A 19,072-nucleotide genomic window follows, 5' to 3' on the forward strand; every position below is an offset into this window, starting at 1 on the left:
GGCCATTAGAAAAAAAAATAAATAAATAAATGCAAGTTTAAGGCACTTCCATATTTGCTTCATTTTACAGAAATAGAGGCTACATCAATCTTTTCTTAATGAGTGTCTATAAAAGATACCCATCTCAACTCTGAAGCTGCCTACATTTCTAAAATATGTCCATGACCCTGGAAACCACAAGCCACTTTGAAAACCCATTTATTCACCCACTCGAGCAAAGTTCACAATTTCTTGTCCTCTGTTGCCCCTGTCACTATGGGTGGTAGGCAGTGGACATAAAGACATGTCCTGATATTAAACACAAAAAGAACACATTTAAAAACGAGAAGGCTGCAAATCTGAAACAAATCTGAAGGCGGTAAAAAAACAAAAAAGAAAAAATAAACAGCATTTAGGAGACTTTACAGGAGTTCATTTAATCCCAAGGTTTTCTGGGGGTGGCTGTAGAGGGAAGAGCTCATACAAACACTTCACTGTACATACAGATTTACATTGCGGGGGACATGATGTATGGTCCTGCCTGGCAATGCCACCTCTGGTATGCTGCACAAACACAGACCCCGGGATGGGGGGAGCTACATCCAAACTCCACTCCTGCTCCGTGTTTGCATTTCTGCAGGTGTTTCAAATAGCCTACAGAGTTGAGTTAAAATAAACCGATCGCACAGTGCTGTAAATGAAAAGTTGAACATGCATACTTATTCCATTTTAACATTATGACATCAAATTTGGAATGCAGGTTCAAGAACGTAGGTCAACTAAACACAACCAAATTAGCCTGGCAGTCAATGCAAACACATCGGGGTGTAAAGTCGGAGTGCAGATGGACGAAATCAGTCGAGCAACTTTCAGTTTTTAGAGACAAGCTCGACAATTCCAAACCCACGGCTGAATCGAGCTGCAGCGAGGCAGGGGGGCCATCTGGCCTCGTTTCAATGTGTCCCTTGATTCTGCAAAATTGCATTCTATTCCAATAATAAAATCAAATGCATGAAAATAAAATGAAAGTATATGTAACTCTATCAGGTCCGTTTTATGTTTGATTGGTGTTTGTGTTCTCATTCTTCTTCACTCTCGTTTTCATGCTCCATATCCTCCTCGCCGTTTGCTTTGGATTCTGTTCTGCTGCCGGGATCCTCGTCTTCCGATTCCTCCTGGTTGTCTTCTGTCATCGCCTCATCCTCCTCCCAGTGCTGAGGACACAAATATAAGACTTCAGCTTAACTCAGAAATGGACAGCCTGACAGCATGAGGGGTACTAATCTACTTGTTTTCCTTCCCAGCACCAGTGTTGCCTAATATCTGCAAAGCTTCTACAAAGTCATAGATGGCACTGGCTGATATTTGTTTGCTGTGTCTCATCAAATTTACACTGCCTTAATGTGCAAAAATAGCACGAGGAAGAGCTGGAAAAACAGTTCATTAAGAATGTAAATTTCTAGTCTAACTTACATCAGAGTCTTCATCGGGAAGACCTTCATCACCAGATGCCTCATCTTCATCAGATGACTCTGAAAAGCGCAGGCAAAGGAAAACAAATCATTCAGCTGACAAAGCCAAACAAGTTTTTATTCCACACAAACACAAACCTTCCACAAAGGTAATAAAGAAAGAAAGGAAGGAAAGAAGGAAGGAAGTGTTTCATGCTTCAGTTCTTTACATTTCATACAGAGTGAAGGAAGGTATTTGCATTTCAACACTACAGCAGGGCCATTTAGTTGTGACAACAATATGAACTTTATGATGCAGGAGTGTTGGAGGTCATTATGATTTGATGGTTCTATCTGTCCCATTATATCAGCCAGCCACTGTCTGCTGCCTGCACACTGACCAGCCAGGCTTGGTTACAGACCTCGCTAAACACTCTGCTGCTATATGTCATAACTGTAAATATGCTTACATGCTGTCCAACAGTAAAACCAGGCAGGAGTAATCACCGTGAATATATGGGACACTGCGAGGGCGACATCATAAAGAGGGTTGCTGCCTCATTTTAAAAAACAAAAATCGATGCTTTTTAAAGCCTCGGTAAGTAAAAATTACAACAGCACAATGTCAACATGGTTACATCAAGTTATATTCAGGATTTTATAAAATAAGCCATTAAATGCTTTTACAGTATGTAAGTGTTCAACAGCGCAAGACAGCATCTGACACTCTCCTGCAATTCACAATGCGATGAGATGAGATGCTGCACAGTTACACAGCAAAGTCTGCATTATTGAAGAATTTGATTAATGGTTTCAAATACCTTTGTTTAGCCGTCCATCAAAGGGTTCTCAAATGGGCAGCATACCCGACTTTATCCTCCTATTTGACTCAATTACCATATTTTAAAAGATAAACATTCCGTTTCATGAACTGAAATGAACAACTCAGACCATAAACTGGTCAGAAAAGATATCACTGAGGTCAGATTAAGTAAGATAAAGTTCAAGAGCCATTGTCCCCAGCTGCCCAGAACAAAGGGTTAAGGCAATTCAGTACTGCAGCATTTTTCTTAGCTTCATACATCTTTTATGTACAGTCTAAAAGGCCAAGTAGTGAGAGAAGCTGGTCAGTTCTTCGGTAATGATGCCAGCTGACATTAAAGAAAGCTCCATTTTACAAACCATGTAAAGAAAAGTGGACACAAATTGAAGTGCACGATCATCCTTGTAAGATGCTCTTAGCCAACGGTCTCCAACCCCTGGGCCGTTTGGTACCGGGCCGCGAGAGTTGAGGCTCGGGTGTGAAATGTATGGTTTTCAGGGTTTTTATTGGTTTTTAGCGTTACTTTGTTATCGTTTTTTATCGTTAACTCTGTTTTCCTGGGTCTTTTCACGTGTGTTATGAATAAATCTTATTTTTTTCTGCACCAGTACTAGTTTTATTTTGTTGTATTTATCCGCGACACCTTAAAAGCCGGTCCATGAAAATATTGTCAGGCATAAACCGGTCCGTGGCGCAAAAAAGGTTGGAGACCGCTGCTCTTAGCCATTCTGTGAGCGTGTGTTTGGAGCCAGGGATAAAAAGTTGTTTTTGTTTTGTTTTGGTTTTTTTTTAAAGAGTTTTGCCACTTGTGAAAATGCAGATTTTATGTAACAAAATGACAAATACAATTTTCTAACTGGCAGTGTTATCTGCATCGTGCCTGGGACTAATCAATGTATAATTAATGTTACTCACACAAACAACAATTAACACAATTAGGTAGCAGAGAGATGGCTTAATCATTCCTGTTTCTGACTAGTCTGGCAGTTTAAAGCTTCCTGTCAGATTCCCAAGTTGGACCCATAATAAGCTCAGAGCATAGCATCATTCCTGACACTACGAACAAAGTTCTGCTTCCTGTTCAGCGGCTTCTTTTATGAACTTTTTTTTATTTTATTTGTTCAATGAACCTTCACATCCTGGACCACTGACGAGGATATTGGAACTCAAGGCGCAGGTTAATTATTTCATGAAAGCCAATTTTCTATGTGGCTCAATAAAGCGTTTTATACAGTACGGTAATGAGAAATGAGAGCGAACAGAGCGGGGCCTTGTTGTTCCCTCAAAGGGGAGGATCTGAACGCTGCCGGTCAGGTTGCCAGGCAACAGGAGTCATGTTTCCGTGCAATGCATTGCCAAGAGTGGCTGCATGATGGCCAACGCTGTTTTCATAAATCTTAACCGATTCAGCGCAGTCTTCAGCCAGAGTCCCAGATGAGTTGAGGTGAAATGACAAGATAATGAATGCCAGTCAAAATAATGAGAAGACAATAGTGTAGCAGTGCGGAGACTCAAGCAGGGCATCGATGTGACCTGTTGCACTCCATCACCTTCAAGAAGTCAATCCAGTCAATCACCCATTGAAAATGTACAAGAGATAGAGTACAGGCTGAAAAAACAATGATTATTTTAATACAGCTAGCTACCACACCCTCTGCTCGATGGACTGCATTATTCACAGGTAACAATGATCTGCATGAAATCTGAAGGAACTGATGCCACAAGAGAGGTAAGTTTGAGAGGAGAAAGGTGGGATTGGGGAGGTTAGTGAAACTAAACAGAAGAACAAACACTTACCGTCTTCATAGACCAGCTTAGCTGTGTGGTCAACATCTGAAACCACGTTGCTGCTGTCACTTGTCGCCATCTGGTGGTGAAAGGGAAAACAGTTTTAGATACAGCACAAGACTTTTTTTTTCAACTCAACATTAAAAACATGACTAAAAATACATGGTTGAAACATGTTTTCTTGTTCTATCTGCAAGAAAAATGTTTTTTCACTTAAACAGTTTTCAATATCACATACTTATACAGCATTACTATGTGTGCAGTTTGTAATTACAACTAGACAAAAAAAAAGGGGAGGGGGGGGGGGGGGTTTATTGGTTTTACTAAAGAAACAAAACTAAAAGAACCAAACACACCCAGCACCAGAAACCTACAAACTAAACTCAAATCAGTGTGTGCACATGTTTTTGCCACATTGGGATTTATACCCTTCCATTTCAGCTCATAAAGAAACTGCCATAATGAGCAAACGTCATCTTATTACTGAAAGTGTACACTGCCAGAGTGCTCATTATATACTTTCAGGAGCTATTATGGATACAAATAGCATAAACTGTTCTTATACTACCTTACAGTTGGCTGATTATTTACTAGACTGTGAAAAATAGCCTTAAAGGATGCAATTTTTTCATATCTGCATAAAATTGTACATGCATAGTGTGACATCTGTTTGTTACAGTGTAGTTACACAGTCTAATCTGTCTGCTTTCTTATCTTGTTTGGGTAATTTAAGTTCCGGGATTTTTGGTTTGCATTTAAGGCTGCTGTGGCAAAATAATTTCTCCTGAGGGATAAATAGAGCATCTTTCACGATCAAACGCTGAACAATACAAAGCCGAGTTCAGTTTTACAAAACCGATCACCTGGAGCTCTCAAAGCAGTCACCAAATGTTTAGAAACAACATTCAAACTTTTCTGCCTGCGTCTTCACAGCCTCACAGCTCCCAGGTGTGTACGAGCAGAAGTGGGGAGAAGACAATGACATGCGTTCTTTGTGTGATAAAGAAAGCTCCTGTGAAGTCAGACTGTCGTCCTCAAACACTGATTTGAATGATGCGTCGCATTTCTAATGTATGTATAAGGAAAGACCCTTTGTTTTGGACAGCCTAGTCTCCATTTTATCATGTCATTTTTGTTACTACAGTTACATGTTTCCAATGTTTAAAGCTTCTTTACAAATCTACACACAAATGTTGTGCAGCTACTCAATAATAGGTTGAAACATAACACAATCATTCTGCATACATCGGCACATTTGTTATTTATACACAGCCTATTTAAAGAAGTCTTTCCCTCAAGGAGTAAGCTGTAATATTTACTAGTAAAATGGATCTTCATTATGTACACATTACTGGAAGAACATAATGTAAAACTGACATTGCCTACAGGAGCATAACTGCAGGAAAGGGGGAAAAAAACCCCCACTCCATTCAAACTTTCCTCTCTAAATAAATCTAAACAGAAAAGCATTAGGCTTTTATTGTTTTGACACAATTCACTATATTCATCCTTTACTTGTCCTCAAATACAAACCATGCCTCTATCTCACACCGGATCCTGGATTTGATGTATTTCACAGTTAAACGTCAAACAAGAGTGAGCGGGGAGGACATTCTGCATTTTAAGGGTGCCGCTAAACACAGCAGCTTCGTGAGGGAAGCCATCCAAGTCGTCCCTGACACACGACTCACCCCTCGAACACTCAAAATCCAGTCATTTGAAAATACTTAAAGCTAATGATACTGTGCACAACACTGCATATGTTGGCACTTACCTGTGTCATTAGGAGATAAAGCTTCCCATCCAGCTTTGTTAGCTTGTGGAACATCTTCACTCTGCTCTCAATCATGTGATAAAGGACTCCCAGCTGGGTAACAAGGTCTGGCAGCTGTTGGATACACAGATAGATCAGCTGAAGGTAAAAACATTTCAGCAGACAACAAGAAAGCACCCAAAGTGGCTTCTGCCAAAGCTTTGTCTCCTCTGCTAACCATTCCTTTCAGGTGATATTTACATGAAGCAAGCCAGGCTTCAGCTTACATTTAAAATTATAATGACATTCCAGCTGTTTTGTGGAAGCAGAAGGGTCAACAAAAAGCTAGTTTTCCTCTTGTTTAGAGTGGTATGAACAGCAGGTTGGAAAGCTGAATGTCAATCAAAGCACCTCCTGCTTGTGAGGATATTTTTAGTCAGAGCCACACTGATGGTCAGACAACACGAATCTACATCCCAATATGCATTCATTAAATATGAATGGCTGCTTTCTGGCCTTATGCATCAATAAGCACTGTTGGCGTGTGTCACTACACAAATGACAGTGCAGGAATTAAAGCGAGTGCAGGCAGAGTGAACTCACCGATGCTAGGTATGATGTGTGGTGCATAAGTACAGCCTTGAGCCACCGTACCATTAAGGCTGCCCTGTAAGAAAGAACAAATGTATATGCTGTCAAGCAAAGGGAGCAGGCCAGCTTCATACTCGGAGTGAGGCAGGGACAGTGATTTTTGTTCACCTTTCAGTTAGTTAGCAATTCTTCCACAAGCTCTGTGGGATACTAAGGTTTCACTTGAATATTTTGTTCAGCAGGATAATCTACAAACATTTTTGAAGCATAAATGTAAAATGCCAATGTTATGCTATAATCAAAATACTTCAACCTCCATATAACTCTCCCAACAGTTTTCCATAGTTTCATTTAGATGTTTGATAGCAAACACCTTTAATGTATTACACCTTAACTTTAAAATTCACATGGGAGGAATTACTTGTGCATTCTGTGTATTGTAGCACAAAAGCAAAAATGTCTTAAGCTTGTGTTGATCATCTAATGAAATGTTTAATGAGACCAACACAGTTCCAAGATGTTAGCTCACTTCTTAGTTTTGGCCTCATTCTTGCAGCACTCACTATGATGCCATATGCCAGAGGCACGCAGAATAAAAAGCAGCGGTACAAATAACTGCATCAGTGACTAATGTCTGATGTGGACAAACACTGAACTCAAGCTAATTAAATGCCGAGCTGATCCGTCAAGCTTTCACTTACGTAAACGGGTGCCCTTGGAGCCTCTTCGTGAGCTGCAGAGGAGATACGGGGTTTATTAAAAACTCCAGTTAACATGAGTTTACTTACAAATCCTGACAACAGGACAAAACATAGATGCAGGTTAATGTAGCTTTGTAGTAGGAATGGGAAGTTCAAGACTCTTAGCTCTTAGATGCTACGGCACAAAGATTAAAAAAAAAAAAAAACTGAGAGCCAAAAACTTCTAATATGCCACACAGGTTGTGCAACATTTGTCTAGTTTTTGTATTTTGATTGTGGAGCCTAATATGTACTACCAGGTGCTGATATAAATGTTAAAAAGTTGATGAAAGCTGAAAAATCCTGACCATCCCATCCCTTCACAGGAACACAAAATGTTGCTTTTTGACCATAAAGGGGACACTTACTTCTTCCACTAATGGTAGAACTGCAGAGAGGGGTAACCGAGCCACCGTCTTCTTTATTACCATCTCTTTGCGAGTCTGGAAAACTTTCTTTAGGAGCAAAGGGGGGAAAAGAAGTTTGCACAGAACAAGTTAATGTAAAACCCAAGACGTGCCAGAAGAATTGGCTCCATTTATTTTCACCTCGCATTACTGTGGGAAGTTGATCAAAGTCAACACTTTCACAGATGGTTTCAAAGATTTTTTTGAAAGATGTTTTGGGGATTGATATTGAATTTTATCACCGGAATCAACTGAGATTGTTTTCAACCTCAAAGTTTTAAGCCTTTCATCAGACTCTGTAAGGAGAACTTACGTTCAGGATGCTAGCATCATTGCTCTCCAGGCCCTGCACCAGCAGAACTGCAAAATTGTCTGTCGTTAACGAAGCCGTCCCTTTAGATGCTCCTTTCTCAGAGACTGTAGACAGATCAATTTCACCAAGTCGCTCTGCTATTGACATCTGCAGAGAAGCAGAGTTATCTTTTAGCCAGGGGGGTTGCAAACTTCAAAACAGAGTTTAGCACCAAAACTACATCAAAAACAGAAACATCTATAACACTTAAAATACCACATATGCATAAATTTTAGTGTGATTAATCTTTGAGAGAGTTTCTGAACCTTTCAAATGAATGAACAATGTCGAATGAGGAAGCAAAACTTTAAGAAAAAACAAAGAAACCCTCTACTGCAGAATGATAAATGATCAGATGCAAACAGGCTTTTGAGTGGGTTGGATGAGGATGTATGCACTTTCACTGTAACAATGTCCTTCTCATAATAAATCACCTGTTAACATATGGGCTCAAATTGTGGTCATAAATATTTTGTACTTGTGAATCAGGATTTGTATGTGTAAAAAGAATTTGTGTGTGCGTAAAAAAAAAAGATTTGTGTGTGGACTTAGCCAAAAAATACGTGTGAAACGTTGTTTCAAGTACAAATTTTGACACTATTTTTCTTCCTTTCTTCTGATTGGCCAATGTCATGTCAATCACAAATTTAACAATCCAATCAGAGAACAGATGGGTTTGGCTATTGGAGGGGTGCTTTATGGAGCTTCAGGTCCTGAGGGAATAAATGCCCTTTTACATCCCAGCCCAGCGTTTTCCTTCATCACCACGAAGGAAAACAGTCTGTGGTGGTCCGAGTTTTTATTTTTATTGAACATTTGAAGGTTAAAAAAAAAAAAACAAAACAAAACAAAAAAAAAAACCTCCCACAAACTCTTGTAGAGGACAAAGTCAGAGATAGAAACGACAAGGAGCAGGTGCATGTAGTACAGGTAGCGCTGCCGCAAAAACCCACAGAGCCCAGCAGCCAGCGCAACAAATTCTGGATCCTTGGCTTTTAGTTAGCAGTTAGCATTAGCAGCACATGCTGCGTCCGATGTGAAAGTACCTTTATGCTGCGCACTGTGACTCACAGCAATGGTCGCGGGTCAGCCCTGACTTTGTGTTAAACTAATCCTAAAGTAATAATGGTATTTCTAACCACTGATATACCACAACTTTATCCTTTCAACAGCTACTGAAAGTTAGGGGACCTAGCTGCTATCGGATATTTATACAGAGATCATCCAGCTTCAAACTGTATTACCCTTCAAGGACCTGCAGTTCAAAAAAGCGCCCCATCGACAGCCAAACCCATCTGTTCTCTGATTGGACAGTTAAATTTGTGATTGACATGACATTGACCAATGTCAAAATTTGTACTTGTAACTTGAAACTTGAGAGCAGAGTTTCACACGTATGTTTTGGCTAAGTCCACACACAAATCTTTTTTATGCACACAAATTCTTTTTACACATACAAATCCTGATTCACAAGTACAAAACTGATTTACAAGTACAAAATATTTATGACCACAATTTGAGCCCATATTAACAGCCTCTCTTGACTGATTGGTGTGTGACTAATCACTGAGCCAACAATGTGGTGGAGACATTTATGCTCATTTAGTCGTTTTGGGGCCGAAGCCAAAAAGCTGTCAGAATCAGAGAGACTGACAGATGCACTCATCCGGAGGCTGAGCCTACCTCTTTGGTGTCTGTGTCTTTTTTCCTCTTCTCTGATCCCTGTGAGGTTCCTTTAAGTGGGGCTTTGTGACCAGGAAGTCCTGGGACCAGCACTTTGCTCTTGGCATTCACAATTGGAGTTTTCACCTGGAAGAAGCAATTTCATAATTTTTTTTTTCACCCTCCACTTCTGTGGCTCGAACTGTTGGGAGTTTATCTAGAGTGCACATGGACTGGCAAATAACCTGTCCAGACCAGTCTTCTTGACATAGTGAAGAAAATGAAGACTTGATTGTTACCTTGGAGACTGTGGTTTCCATGGAAAGGGACAAAGTGGTCTGAACATCCCGGGTCAAACACACATGTCTCTCTGCTGTGTTGATCTCCTGCACAGATGAGAGGAAAGAAGGTTGACAGGTAAGTGTGAGCAAACCTGATGAATATTACGGACAAAAACAACACTGTATTATTTATCAGCTGTACACTGTCAGGCGCTCATCACCTCCAAGTCCTTTTTTCAGACGTGAGATATGCAGTAATCTGTTAAATCAGTGGTCTGTCATTTATATGTTATCTCTTAATTAACAAAATGTGCCAGTGTATGAGGTACATGCTACCGGCAGCCTTATCAGCCTAAAGGACTTATAAACAAAGATAAAAGGCAATTACTTGGATTGTATTAAATCATTTGAACATCACATTTTAGAATGAAATGATAACCAGAGACATGTGTGCACCCGCCTATAATTACATCAAATGGTGATAGCAGCACATGAAATATTAATGAATAACTTATGGACTTCATGTCATGAACAAAAATAAACAATTCTAATCAATAAATCATTTTTTTATTTTAAATGAGAGAACACTGATCATCCAGCTTAATGTTGCCATAACTAATACTTTCATTGGACCCTAGAGCCGGACGAGATGTGCCTTGCTGCCTTTTTGCAAAGTTTACTCCAGCTGTTTGGCCAGCCTTTTTAAGAGAACGCAGCCACACAGATGTTCTCTTTGAAGATGACGGCGTTTGTAATTTGAGCTCACTACTTAAGAATTAACATTCTCTATTTGTAGAAAGACGCAATGAAATTCTGTTTGGAGAGGATCAACCAACAGCAAAGGATAAAAGTAGTTCTAAAAGAAACAAAAAATGGTAATAAGAAAGGCAACTATAAAATCACGACAAAAAGCTCTCTACTGTGCTCCTAAAGAAATTCACCCGGTGAGTGCACAGCCTGATGCAGCTTCCTCAGAGAGAACAGTTGGATGTAAACACACAAATATTTGATAAATGATGAAGAGGTGAAAATCGTGTTATGTAAAGTGTGGATTTTGTGGCCTTTGCAGATCTTAAGGGCACAATGACATATTTAGTCTTAGGGCTATTCAGCATAAGTTTATCTTTCACTACACTACTCTGTGAGACATTTAACCTCCTCGTCGTTGGACAAATGTGTAGTAAATGTTCAAATGAACCAAATCAGCCCTAGCAGTCTCCTGTTGATGGACAAAGCCCAAATCTGTTTCCACAGGTGCTCCGTTCTTGCGCTGCCAAAGAATTATTGACCAACCCTGTAAGGCTAATGATGCCATGCTTTTCTTGTTCTGAAACTAATCCTAGTGATTGTCTGACCAATGAGAATTTGGCCAATCTTGAGACTACGGCTTTAGAAGGTATAGACACCAAGCTTGACCTACCCATGTCCCTCACATACACTTTATGAAAGTGAAGGACCAAACTTGGAATTAATGAAATGCATCACAGTGCAAATTAGAAACAGAGCTGTCAACATATAATGGTATTTGTAGAGGTTATTGGTCTTAATGGCCCTATTCAAAACAAGCACCGTTTTTAGTGTTAAAGAAACTTTGTTGTAGAGACACTAGGCAGGTACTGACATGTGTGTATCTGTTAATTCTAGTACATGTATTCATACTGATGTAGTCTTTAAAGTAATATTTTAATATAGTTTAATGGGGTCCAATAAGAATGCTACCATGACTCTTGTTCAAGTGATCAAGGTGCTCATTAAAACATGCAGCTCCTATCAGGTTACTGGTAGCCCACGCATGACTGTGGTGTTAATGTGAGCATGAATTCCACTTCAGATGTTTTGCCAGTTTCTGTATAGTGGTTTACGTGTTTGCCTAATAAACGAGAGATCCCCAACTTGATCCTTAGAGGAGACACAAATCTCTTTGGGGCTGTGCCAGGAAGGGCACCCAGTGTAGATTTAAAAAAAAAAAAAAAGTATATTTTATTAATTATACTGTACAAGATGATATACCAGGACATCAACTTACTTTATTTAATCTGGGAAATTTAATGAAGACTGTAAATTAGTTGAAATTTTTCCTGTATAAGAGGAAAGAACTGTCCTATTGGCTATTAAAACAAACAAACAAAAAACACACACAAAAAGAAAACACATGACTGTCCAGGTTACTTATTATATAACATTGTGTATTTCGGTTTCCTTCAGAAGACTCACCACTTTCTCCATTACTGGCTGTAGGTGGCTGCCGTACGCCAGCATCACAGTTCGAGTATCCGCTCCAAGCACCGCTGCTAGCAGTGGGATTGGGATCGGGGACTCCTTTGTGTCTGACATCTGCACCGTACATGATGGTGACAAGGGCTTCTTACAGGGGCTGAGGGGACAAACCAACCATTAGCATAGACAGCATACAAAATTGCTGAACATGTACTTGGTGGTATTTAATATATACAACCTGAAATCCATGTGACATACATTTTAAATTTTGTAGTACTGCGATTAGATTTTTTTGTGAACTCTCCCGACTCATTGAGGGGTGCCAATGACCAACCAATCGGTGGCGTGCTGTCTGACGACGTCACATTTTAGTACCTGCTCAGGTCACTTGGAACCCTGGCCGAGCAGGTACTATTTTAGTACCTGGTACAGGTATTATGACCTAATGGAAAACCCTGAAAACCTTGGCAAGTAGGTACTAATGGAAAAGGGGCTCCTCAGCTACAAATGCACCAATTTTCAGGGTTCTAGACTAATTTTTCAAAAGGATGGCACTGGTGCCACAAAGTCTAGATAAAGTGGAACAGCAGTCTGTTTTCTATTGAAAGGGCCATTTAGGCAGTCTGGCTTGCTTGCTGTAGGATCTCTTTTAGATGTGGTCCTTTTGAGGGACCTTGAAAAACTGCAGGGTGGAGATTGACGCTGACGGGTGTAACTGAACAATTAGCAACAGAAGTTACACAAAGTCCTCTGTGAGTCAGTCTTCTCTCAAACATCACAACCAATGACTTGGACAAAAACAAGCTGCAAGAAAGCAACCGGCTTTTGGAGGGTTACTTGGACACTTAATGTTGAGATTACAGTAAATCCATTCATTGTTGTGCTCGTTTTAGTGAACAATAAAAGCTCTTGTAAAACTGACACCTTGTGGGCTGGTGGATCCTTGATAGATCCTTGAAAGTAAAAGTCAAGTTCATCCACCACGGAGTGACTAACTGCTTTTTTGATGACTATTAGCAGAAAGGGGGCCGAGACAATGTGAGCTCTCCTGTGATGGCCAGAAGGAAAAACTGAACAAATGTATGTATTGTATAGTTTAAGAATTTCTGATCGGAAACATTTAAAACACATCTTTCTAAAGAGTAGAATTTAATGTTTTTTATGCTTAAATTTTGCTTGGCAGCTCTCCAGTTTGCACTATTTGTGCAGTGCAACTCATTCTTCTCTTTATTGCTTTCAGCCAAGGACACTCTGCTACCTGCTCGTGTCAAAACACACATTTATTTATTAATTTTTCATGCTGCCCTTCCGTTTCACCCTGTTCTCTCTTGCTTTCTCTGCATCATTTTGGATCATTTTATTTTTGGCTGTCTCACTTTTACTAGCTTTTTAATCTCAGTGCTAGTGTTAATGCACATGCAAATGTTGGTCTTATTACGCTGCAGTCAGTCCATACTTTCCTGCCTACCCATGGCTCTACTGCAGTCTATGGTTTGATAAATGCAGTCAGGATTTTTTTTTAACCTGTCCACTTTGCATTTGTATAAGATCAAAGATTGTTTATTACATCCAAGTGGCTTCCTACAATGTTATAAACAATGAAAAGTGCAACACAGCCTCTCTTGAGCAGAAGATGAATGCTTATTGCCGAAATATTTCATCCCATTACCCTGCACTGCCGTACATTGTCTTGTATAAAACTAGTGTTTTAGAAACCTACCCATTTAAAAAGTGCTCAAAGAGGTGCAACTGCCCATCCTTACACACCACTGCCAGCCTCACTGCCTGTAAAACACACAAAAAAGCCCAAAATGTTCACACACGAGAACTAACATGAAAAAATATTTAAGAACAAAAGTTCTAACAGAAACGCAGTACAGAAGACACGTTTTAGCAAATGCTTTGAATCATTAAATTCTAAGCGTTTGCTAAAAAAAACGTATGAATATTTTCTCATTTCCTAATTAAGAAAATTATCAACATAGAGCCTACGACTCTGTTTCAAGTTATTATCTTTTACCCTGTTAAAGACCGACTGCAAGTAATTTAACATACAGGAGAAGTAATGCATTACCTCTTCCTTGCTGTTGGATGTAACGAGGTCAATGTGCTGCGGCTCATCCGTCAGTGTGAAGGACACCACTGAGTTCTTGTCTTTTCCATCTTCTCGTACTTGCCTTCAGTAAGATAGCTTTGAATTAAGTCATGCAAATCTGACTGCAGTGCATTTTCATACATGCACTTAATTACACAACATCAAACATACTAAAATCAACTCTGCACTTACCATACACTGAGCAGTCGATCATGGGCAGCACCTGACAGAAAGTAGAGGCCATTGCTGTCAGGGGGTCGTGTGGTGGCAAAGCGCAGGGTCGTCACAGCCGTGGAGTGGCCTGTGAACTTCTGCAAGGAAAAAGACAAAAACAAAAAAAACAGCTGAGTTCAGGTCTAAGTAAAGCACTATTATAACACTATAATACAATACTGACTCTTCTGGAGTGTGACTAACATATCTGCATTAAAACCAAGTTTATTAGGTGACTTATGTCTAATAATAATTTTTTTTTTTTTTTAAAGAATCTGGAATTTAGCTCACCCTGTAAACTTCCTTGGTGTCCAAGTCCCACATCTTTATTATGTGTCCAGCTGACAGCAGCAGTTTACCATCAGGGCTCACACACAAACTGGTCACCGCTGCATGGTCTGCCTTCCACTTACTGTGAGAGAGACGATGACAATTTTAGGTTCACTACTAGCTTTTCCCATAAAACAACTTAATCGGGGCAGGCTTCCATGATATATTAACATCTACCACACACATCTAGTGGCTCATTTTGGCACTCCCCCCTCCATTTCTTAGACTTTTTGTTTTGTAGCTGTCCTCATTCAGCTGCTTCTCCAGAGAGAATCTTGTCCTGCAGTCATACATATTTCAAGTCCCGTATTTAGGACTACATCTTCTAGTTCTCAATCCACTCTGGAGAGCCACTGTGAGCAAGGCCACTAACCAGAACCTGCATGAGGCAGAGTACTGTCATGTGTGAGTATGTGAAGCTCGCTGAAGAGAAGAACAAGACCAACTGCAGTCCAAGGCAGTGAAGCTTGAGCTCATCTGCAGGGTGAAAGACTCATTGGAGAGGCAGCTGACTACATCTCCTAAGTTTAAGTTTTTTTCATGCTTTCTTTTTGATGTCATAGAAACCACATTAAAGCACTTTCCTCTCCTCTTTCCTCGTGATCAGCTTTAAATATCAGCAGCCCATTCAACCTTTTAAAAACAGCAAGAAAAAAAACAACAACACCCTTTTCTTATCCCTTAAATCACAAACTGCTCTAGTGAGCACAGAGTGAAAAACCATTTAAGTCTGAATGAAATTGAAGTCTTTTTAAGGTTAGCAAAGATCGATGTGGAAAGCTGGACCTGAATGGCACTTGCACCACTTTGACAACCTTCAGACAGCTGGCCACACAACAACCAAAGTAGAACTCGTTTGGTTGATGCAAGCAGTTAAACGAAATGCTCCACTAACTGCACCAACAAAAAGAAGATAATGACTTGTGAAGTGTGATGTGTGAGAAACACCATGGTGTTTTCTATCACTGCATTATTCTTTCTCCTACTGAAGTGATGAACCTAAAAAGTTTATGGCCAACAGCATACTATTTACTGGTGCTCTCTCCTAATAACAGCAAGAAACAAACACTCTCCAACCCACTTTGTGCACCTCGAATTGGCTTTACTGAGCATCAAGTGAAGATTCATGGTGGCATTAGTGCTCATGATTGTTGCTGCTGACTGTGCCTGTGTAGCTAATATATCTGTCACCAGACAAGAGGCTTTCATGATGAAATATAGTGATAGTAAATGTCTGATGGTATAACGTTCAATGATGCTGGTGTATTTTAGGCCTTGGTGGGTCTGTGAAAGACAGGCATGCTTAAGCTGGAACCACATTCTTACTTTTCTCACCACCAGTGTTGTTTCTACAGGTAGAAAAACAAGAAAACAATGTCCTTTTGGAAACAGTGCAATTTTAAGAGGTAATATTACAATATACGCTCTATGTGAAGGATAGTTTAGTGTCAAAAATATAAACACTTTAAGAAGGACATGATTTATACCCAGAATGTGACATCCTTTTTGAAAAACAGATTTTCAGGTGTGAACTCTTCAAGTGTTTCTCACAAACAAACTTGCAATGTCACATAGATGTATTTAGAACTTCTCTTAACATTCAAGTGTTTACAGATGTCTTTTTATGCTTCTAAAGTACTGTCTTGTTTAAATGTAGGAAGCACTTCAAGTCCAAATGTGTTAAAGAAGCCTGTGACAGTGAGCATGACACCGTCCACCACCGTGTTGGACTGTTCTTTTCTAACAGTTCTGGCTGCACAAAGACAATTTCTGACAAATACATTACTAGATAACATTGTGTGACTTTAAAGGGATATCTATTAAACAACCTAAAACAGGTTTTTATAAAACAATGGCAACTAATTGTATTATAGCTGAAAAAACTGTGTTGCAGCATGAACAAATAAAGAGAGCCTAAATAGCAAATATCAGAAATAATTTTCAGGCTAACAAACCAGTTTTTAACCAGTTATCATTACAGGAAATGTATTGATCAGTGATTGGTCATTTGTTCTTGGTTTAAACAAACTATCCCAAAGAGAAAGTAGTTACTGACCTTCTTGTCTTGCCAGTCTGCAAGTCCCACTCTACAATGTTTGTGTCATCTGAACCACTGTATAATAAGCTTTCTTCAGGGTGCCACTGGACACAGTTCACTCCTCCACTGTGGGCTCCATCCTGGCACACAAATTGCACAGTTAGCAACTGTAAACAACTAGTCCTATTATATTGGGGAAAAAAAGTGAGTGTAACACTAAAAAAAATATTAACTCTGACAAAAGACAAAAATACAAAGAAAAACATAACATTTTTCATCCTGCATAAGGTTGCAAAGAAGCGATTCTTTGCAAACCATGTAAGGTCCCAAACTTACCAGGGTGCAATGCAATGCTCCCTTTGCTGTACTATAGATGAGCACAGTTCCAGCTGCTGTGCCCATGGCCAACAGGTCTGCCTTCTCCTCCACCTGCACCGCCTCCGATTTCCTCTTCTTCCTCTGAGGCCCCTCCTGACACAAAGCATATTTAAGGTGATGATATTATACATAATGTAAAGCAATTAGAATTAATAGAATTTCTTTCAGGTCCTGGTATCAAGTCAACACTAACATATAATCAAAGCCAGGAATCTGTATGGGGACTGAAAACAGGACCAGTGCATCACTGAATACGGCGGCATTAGTGCCTAGTACTAACGTTCCACATATTAAACCAATTCTACGGCAGCACAGTGACTGCTAAAAGAATAACTGCAAACAATTTCTCGTCTTAATGACATTTAAAAGAATCATAAAACTGAATCCGAGAACAGAAAACTAGTTTTCTAATCTCAGTTATCATCCGTGGATTTAAAACTGCAGTACTTTCAGCGCCCAATTTATGTTTACTTTGGCCTCGTAACAAACTTTTAACAAACTACCCCTCGATAAACTGAGGTACAGCTAGCGGACCCTGCTTCTAGAAGTGTCATGGTGGCACGCTCCGCTGAGCTGATGCTAACTTCAATAACTCGTTAATTCACCATAATAACCATTTAAAAACAAAGAAAAACATCTTTTTTAGTTAAAGTCGCCACTTTCAGAGTTTTTCAGACTAACTTCGCCATAATATACGAAATTAAGACATGTTCGTCATTTGCTTGGACCACCATGTGGGACTAACATGTGCGTTCTTCGCAGCTGTGGAAAACTAGCGAGCTGCTAACGTGGCTCCGCCGCTAACCACGTCTGTAAGCTCCGTAAAGCATTTCAAACGGCAAACGCCAGGGCCTTCCGCGCTGAGTAAAAACTTCACTCTTTGAAAAGTAACACTTCTCTCGATTTAACAACTGCTCCTTTATATCACGTTGTCAAATGCGGCTTTATTCGGGCCTCGCTAGCTGCTGACGCTAACAACAGCCTCACGTACCTTGACTGTCCGGCATGGTCCCCAGGCTATGCACGTACAGGTGGCACTCAGATGAGCTGAAGGCACGTATTCCTGGTGAAGTGTTTTACTATCTGTGTTCCAAATTCGAAGTCTGCCATCCTGGGCACACAGCGCTAAGAACTGTCGTGATTTAGGTGAAAAAACGCAGGGTAGCTGCAGCGAAGAACTGCCACCGTCAGCCGCCATTTCTGAAGCGCTACTTGCGTCTGCGTGCGTGCGCCGTGGTGTACACAACCCACGTGTGGCCCTCTGAGCACATGCGCACTTTGTCCCAGCACCTCCCACTCGCTTCGTATTACGTTCTTCTTTGGGTTTTCCCGGCAGCAGGTAACATTTCAGGTTGCGTTACTGCCTCCTAGTCGTCAATAACTAACTGTTCACACTTTATGATTTCTTACAGTGCAGCAATTAGCCCGAAAAAACACTTCTCATCAGCCGAGTCTCCACAGTCAAGTAGACCTTTAACCCTGTTCTTATCGACCTAATCTTTGCAGCTAACCACTGCTCTGTTCAACAGTCATTTCTCTTGCCAAATATCAGTGCAAGAGCCAGCAATAGTCAGGATCTATCCGCTAGAATTCCTTGCTGTTTCGTGTCGGTTTCCTGTTTCCTCTTACTACTCTTTATTTTGTATTTCATGTGTCTTAGTGGTACTAATCAAGTATTTTTTTCGATTTCGTGCGTATAAAATGATCAAAGATAAAACAGAAATGTTGCTGTGAGACAAACCACGGTAGCATTGTGCTGTATTATTAATACAGCATGTTCAACATTAAAAAAAGTGACATATATATACACTGGGATAACTATTTTGTTTCAGTTTATAATTAAAAAAAGAATATATCTCTTCCTTTTTTAATCAATGGTAAATAGAATAAAAATGAATTAAATGTATGATTTTAAATAATAGCTCTTTCTTTTTTTTTAGCCACCACATATCTGTAGGGCAGCGTAAATACAGA

The 19,072-nt window shown here is 39.9% G+C and overlaps 1 protein-coding gene across 1 annotated transcript; it reads right to left on the reverse strand.

Moving 5' to 3' along the window:
• Positions 1 to 390: 390 nt before the first annotated feature.
• On the reverse strand, positions 391 to 18,358 carry wdr43 (WD repeat domain 43). Its single transcript, XM_080870075.1, has 18 exons — positions 18,090 to 18,358; positions 17,057 to 17,191; positions 16,739 to 16,860; positions 14,644 to 14,764; positions 14,332 to 14,450; positions 14,119 to 14,221; positions 13,765 to 13,829; positions 12,042 to 12,201; positions 9,846 to 9,932; positions 9,568 to 9,693; positions 7,846 to 7,992; positions 7,494 to 7,580; positions 7,087 to 7,118; positions 6,398 to 6,461; positions 5,816 to 5,929; positions 4,051 to 4,120; positions 1,453 to 1,511; positions 391 to 1,193 (listed from the first exon to the last, which is right to left on the reverse strand). Exons 1-18 carry the CDS (start codon positions 18,294 to 18,296, stop codon positions 1,059 to 1,061), a joined length of 1,953 nt encoding a protein of 650 aa, XP_080726201.1. The 5' UTR covers positions 18,297 to 18,358; the 3' UTR covers positions 391 to 1,058.
• Positions 18,359 to 19,072: the final 714 nt, after the last annotated feature.

The sequence above is a fragment of the Rhamphochromis sp. 'chilingali' genome (assembly GCF_963969265.1).
Source record: "Rhamphochromis sp. 'chilingali' genome assembly, chromosome: 21".
Classification (NCBI taxonomy): Eukaryota; Metazoa; Chordata; class Actinopteri; order Cichliformes; family Cichlidae; genus Rhamphochromis; species Rhamphochromis sp. 'chilingali'.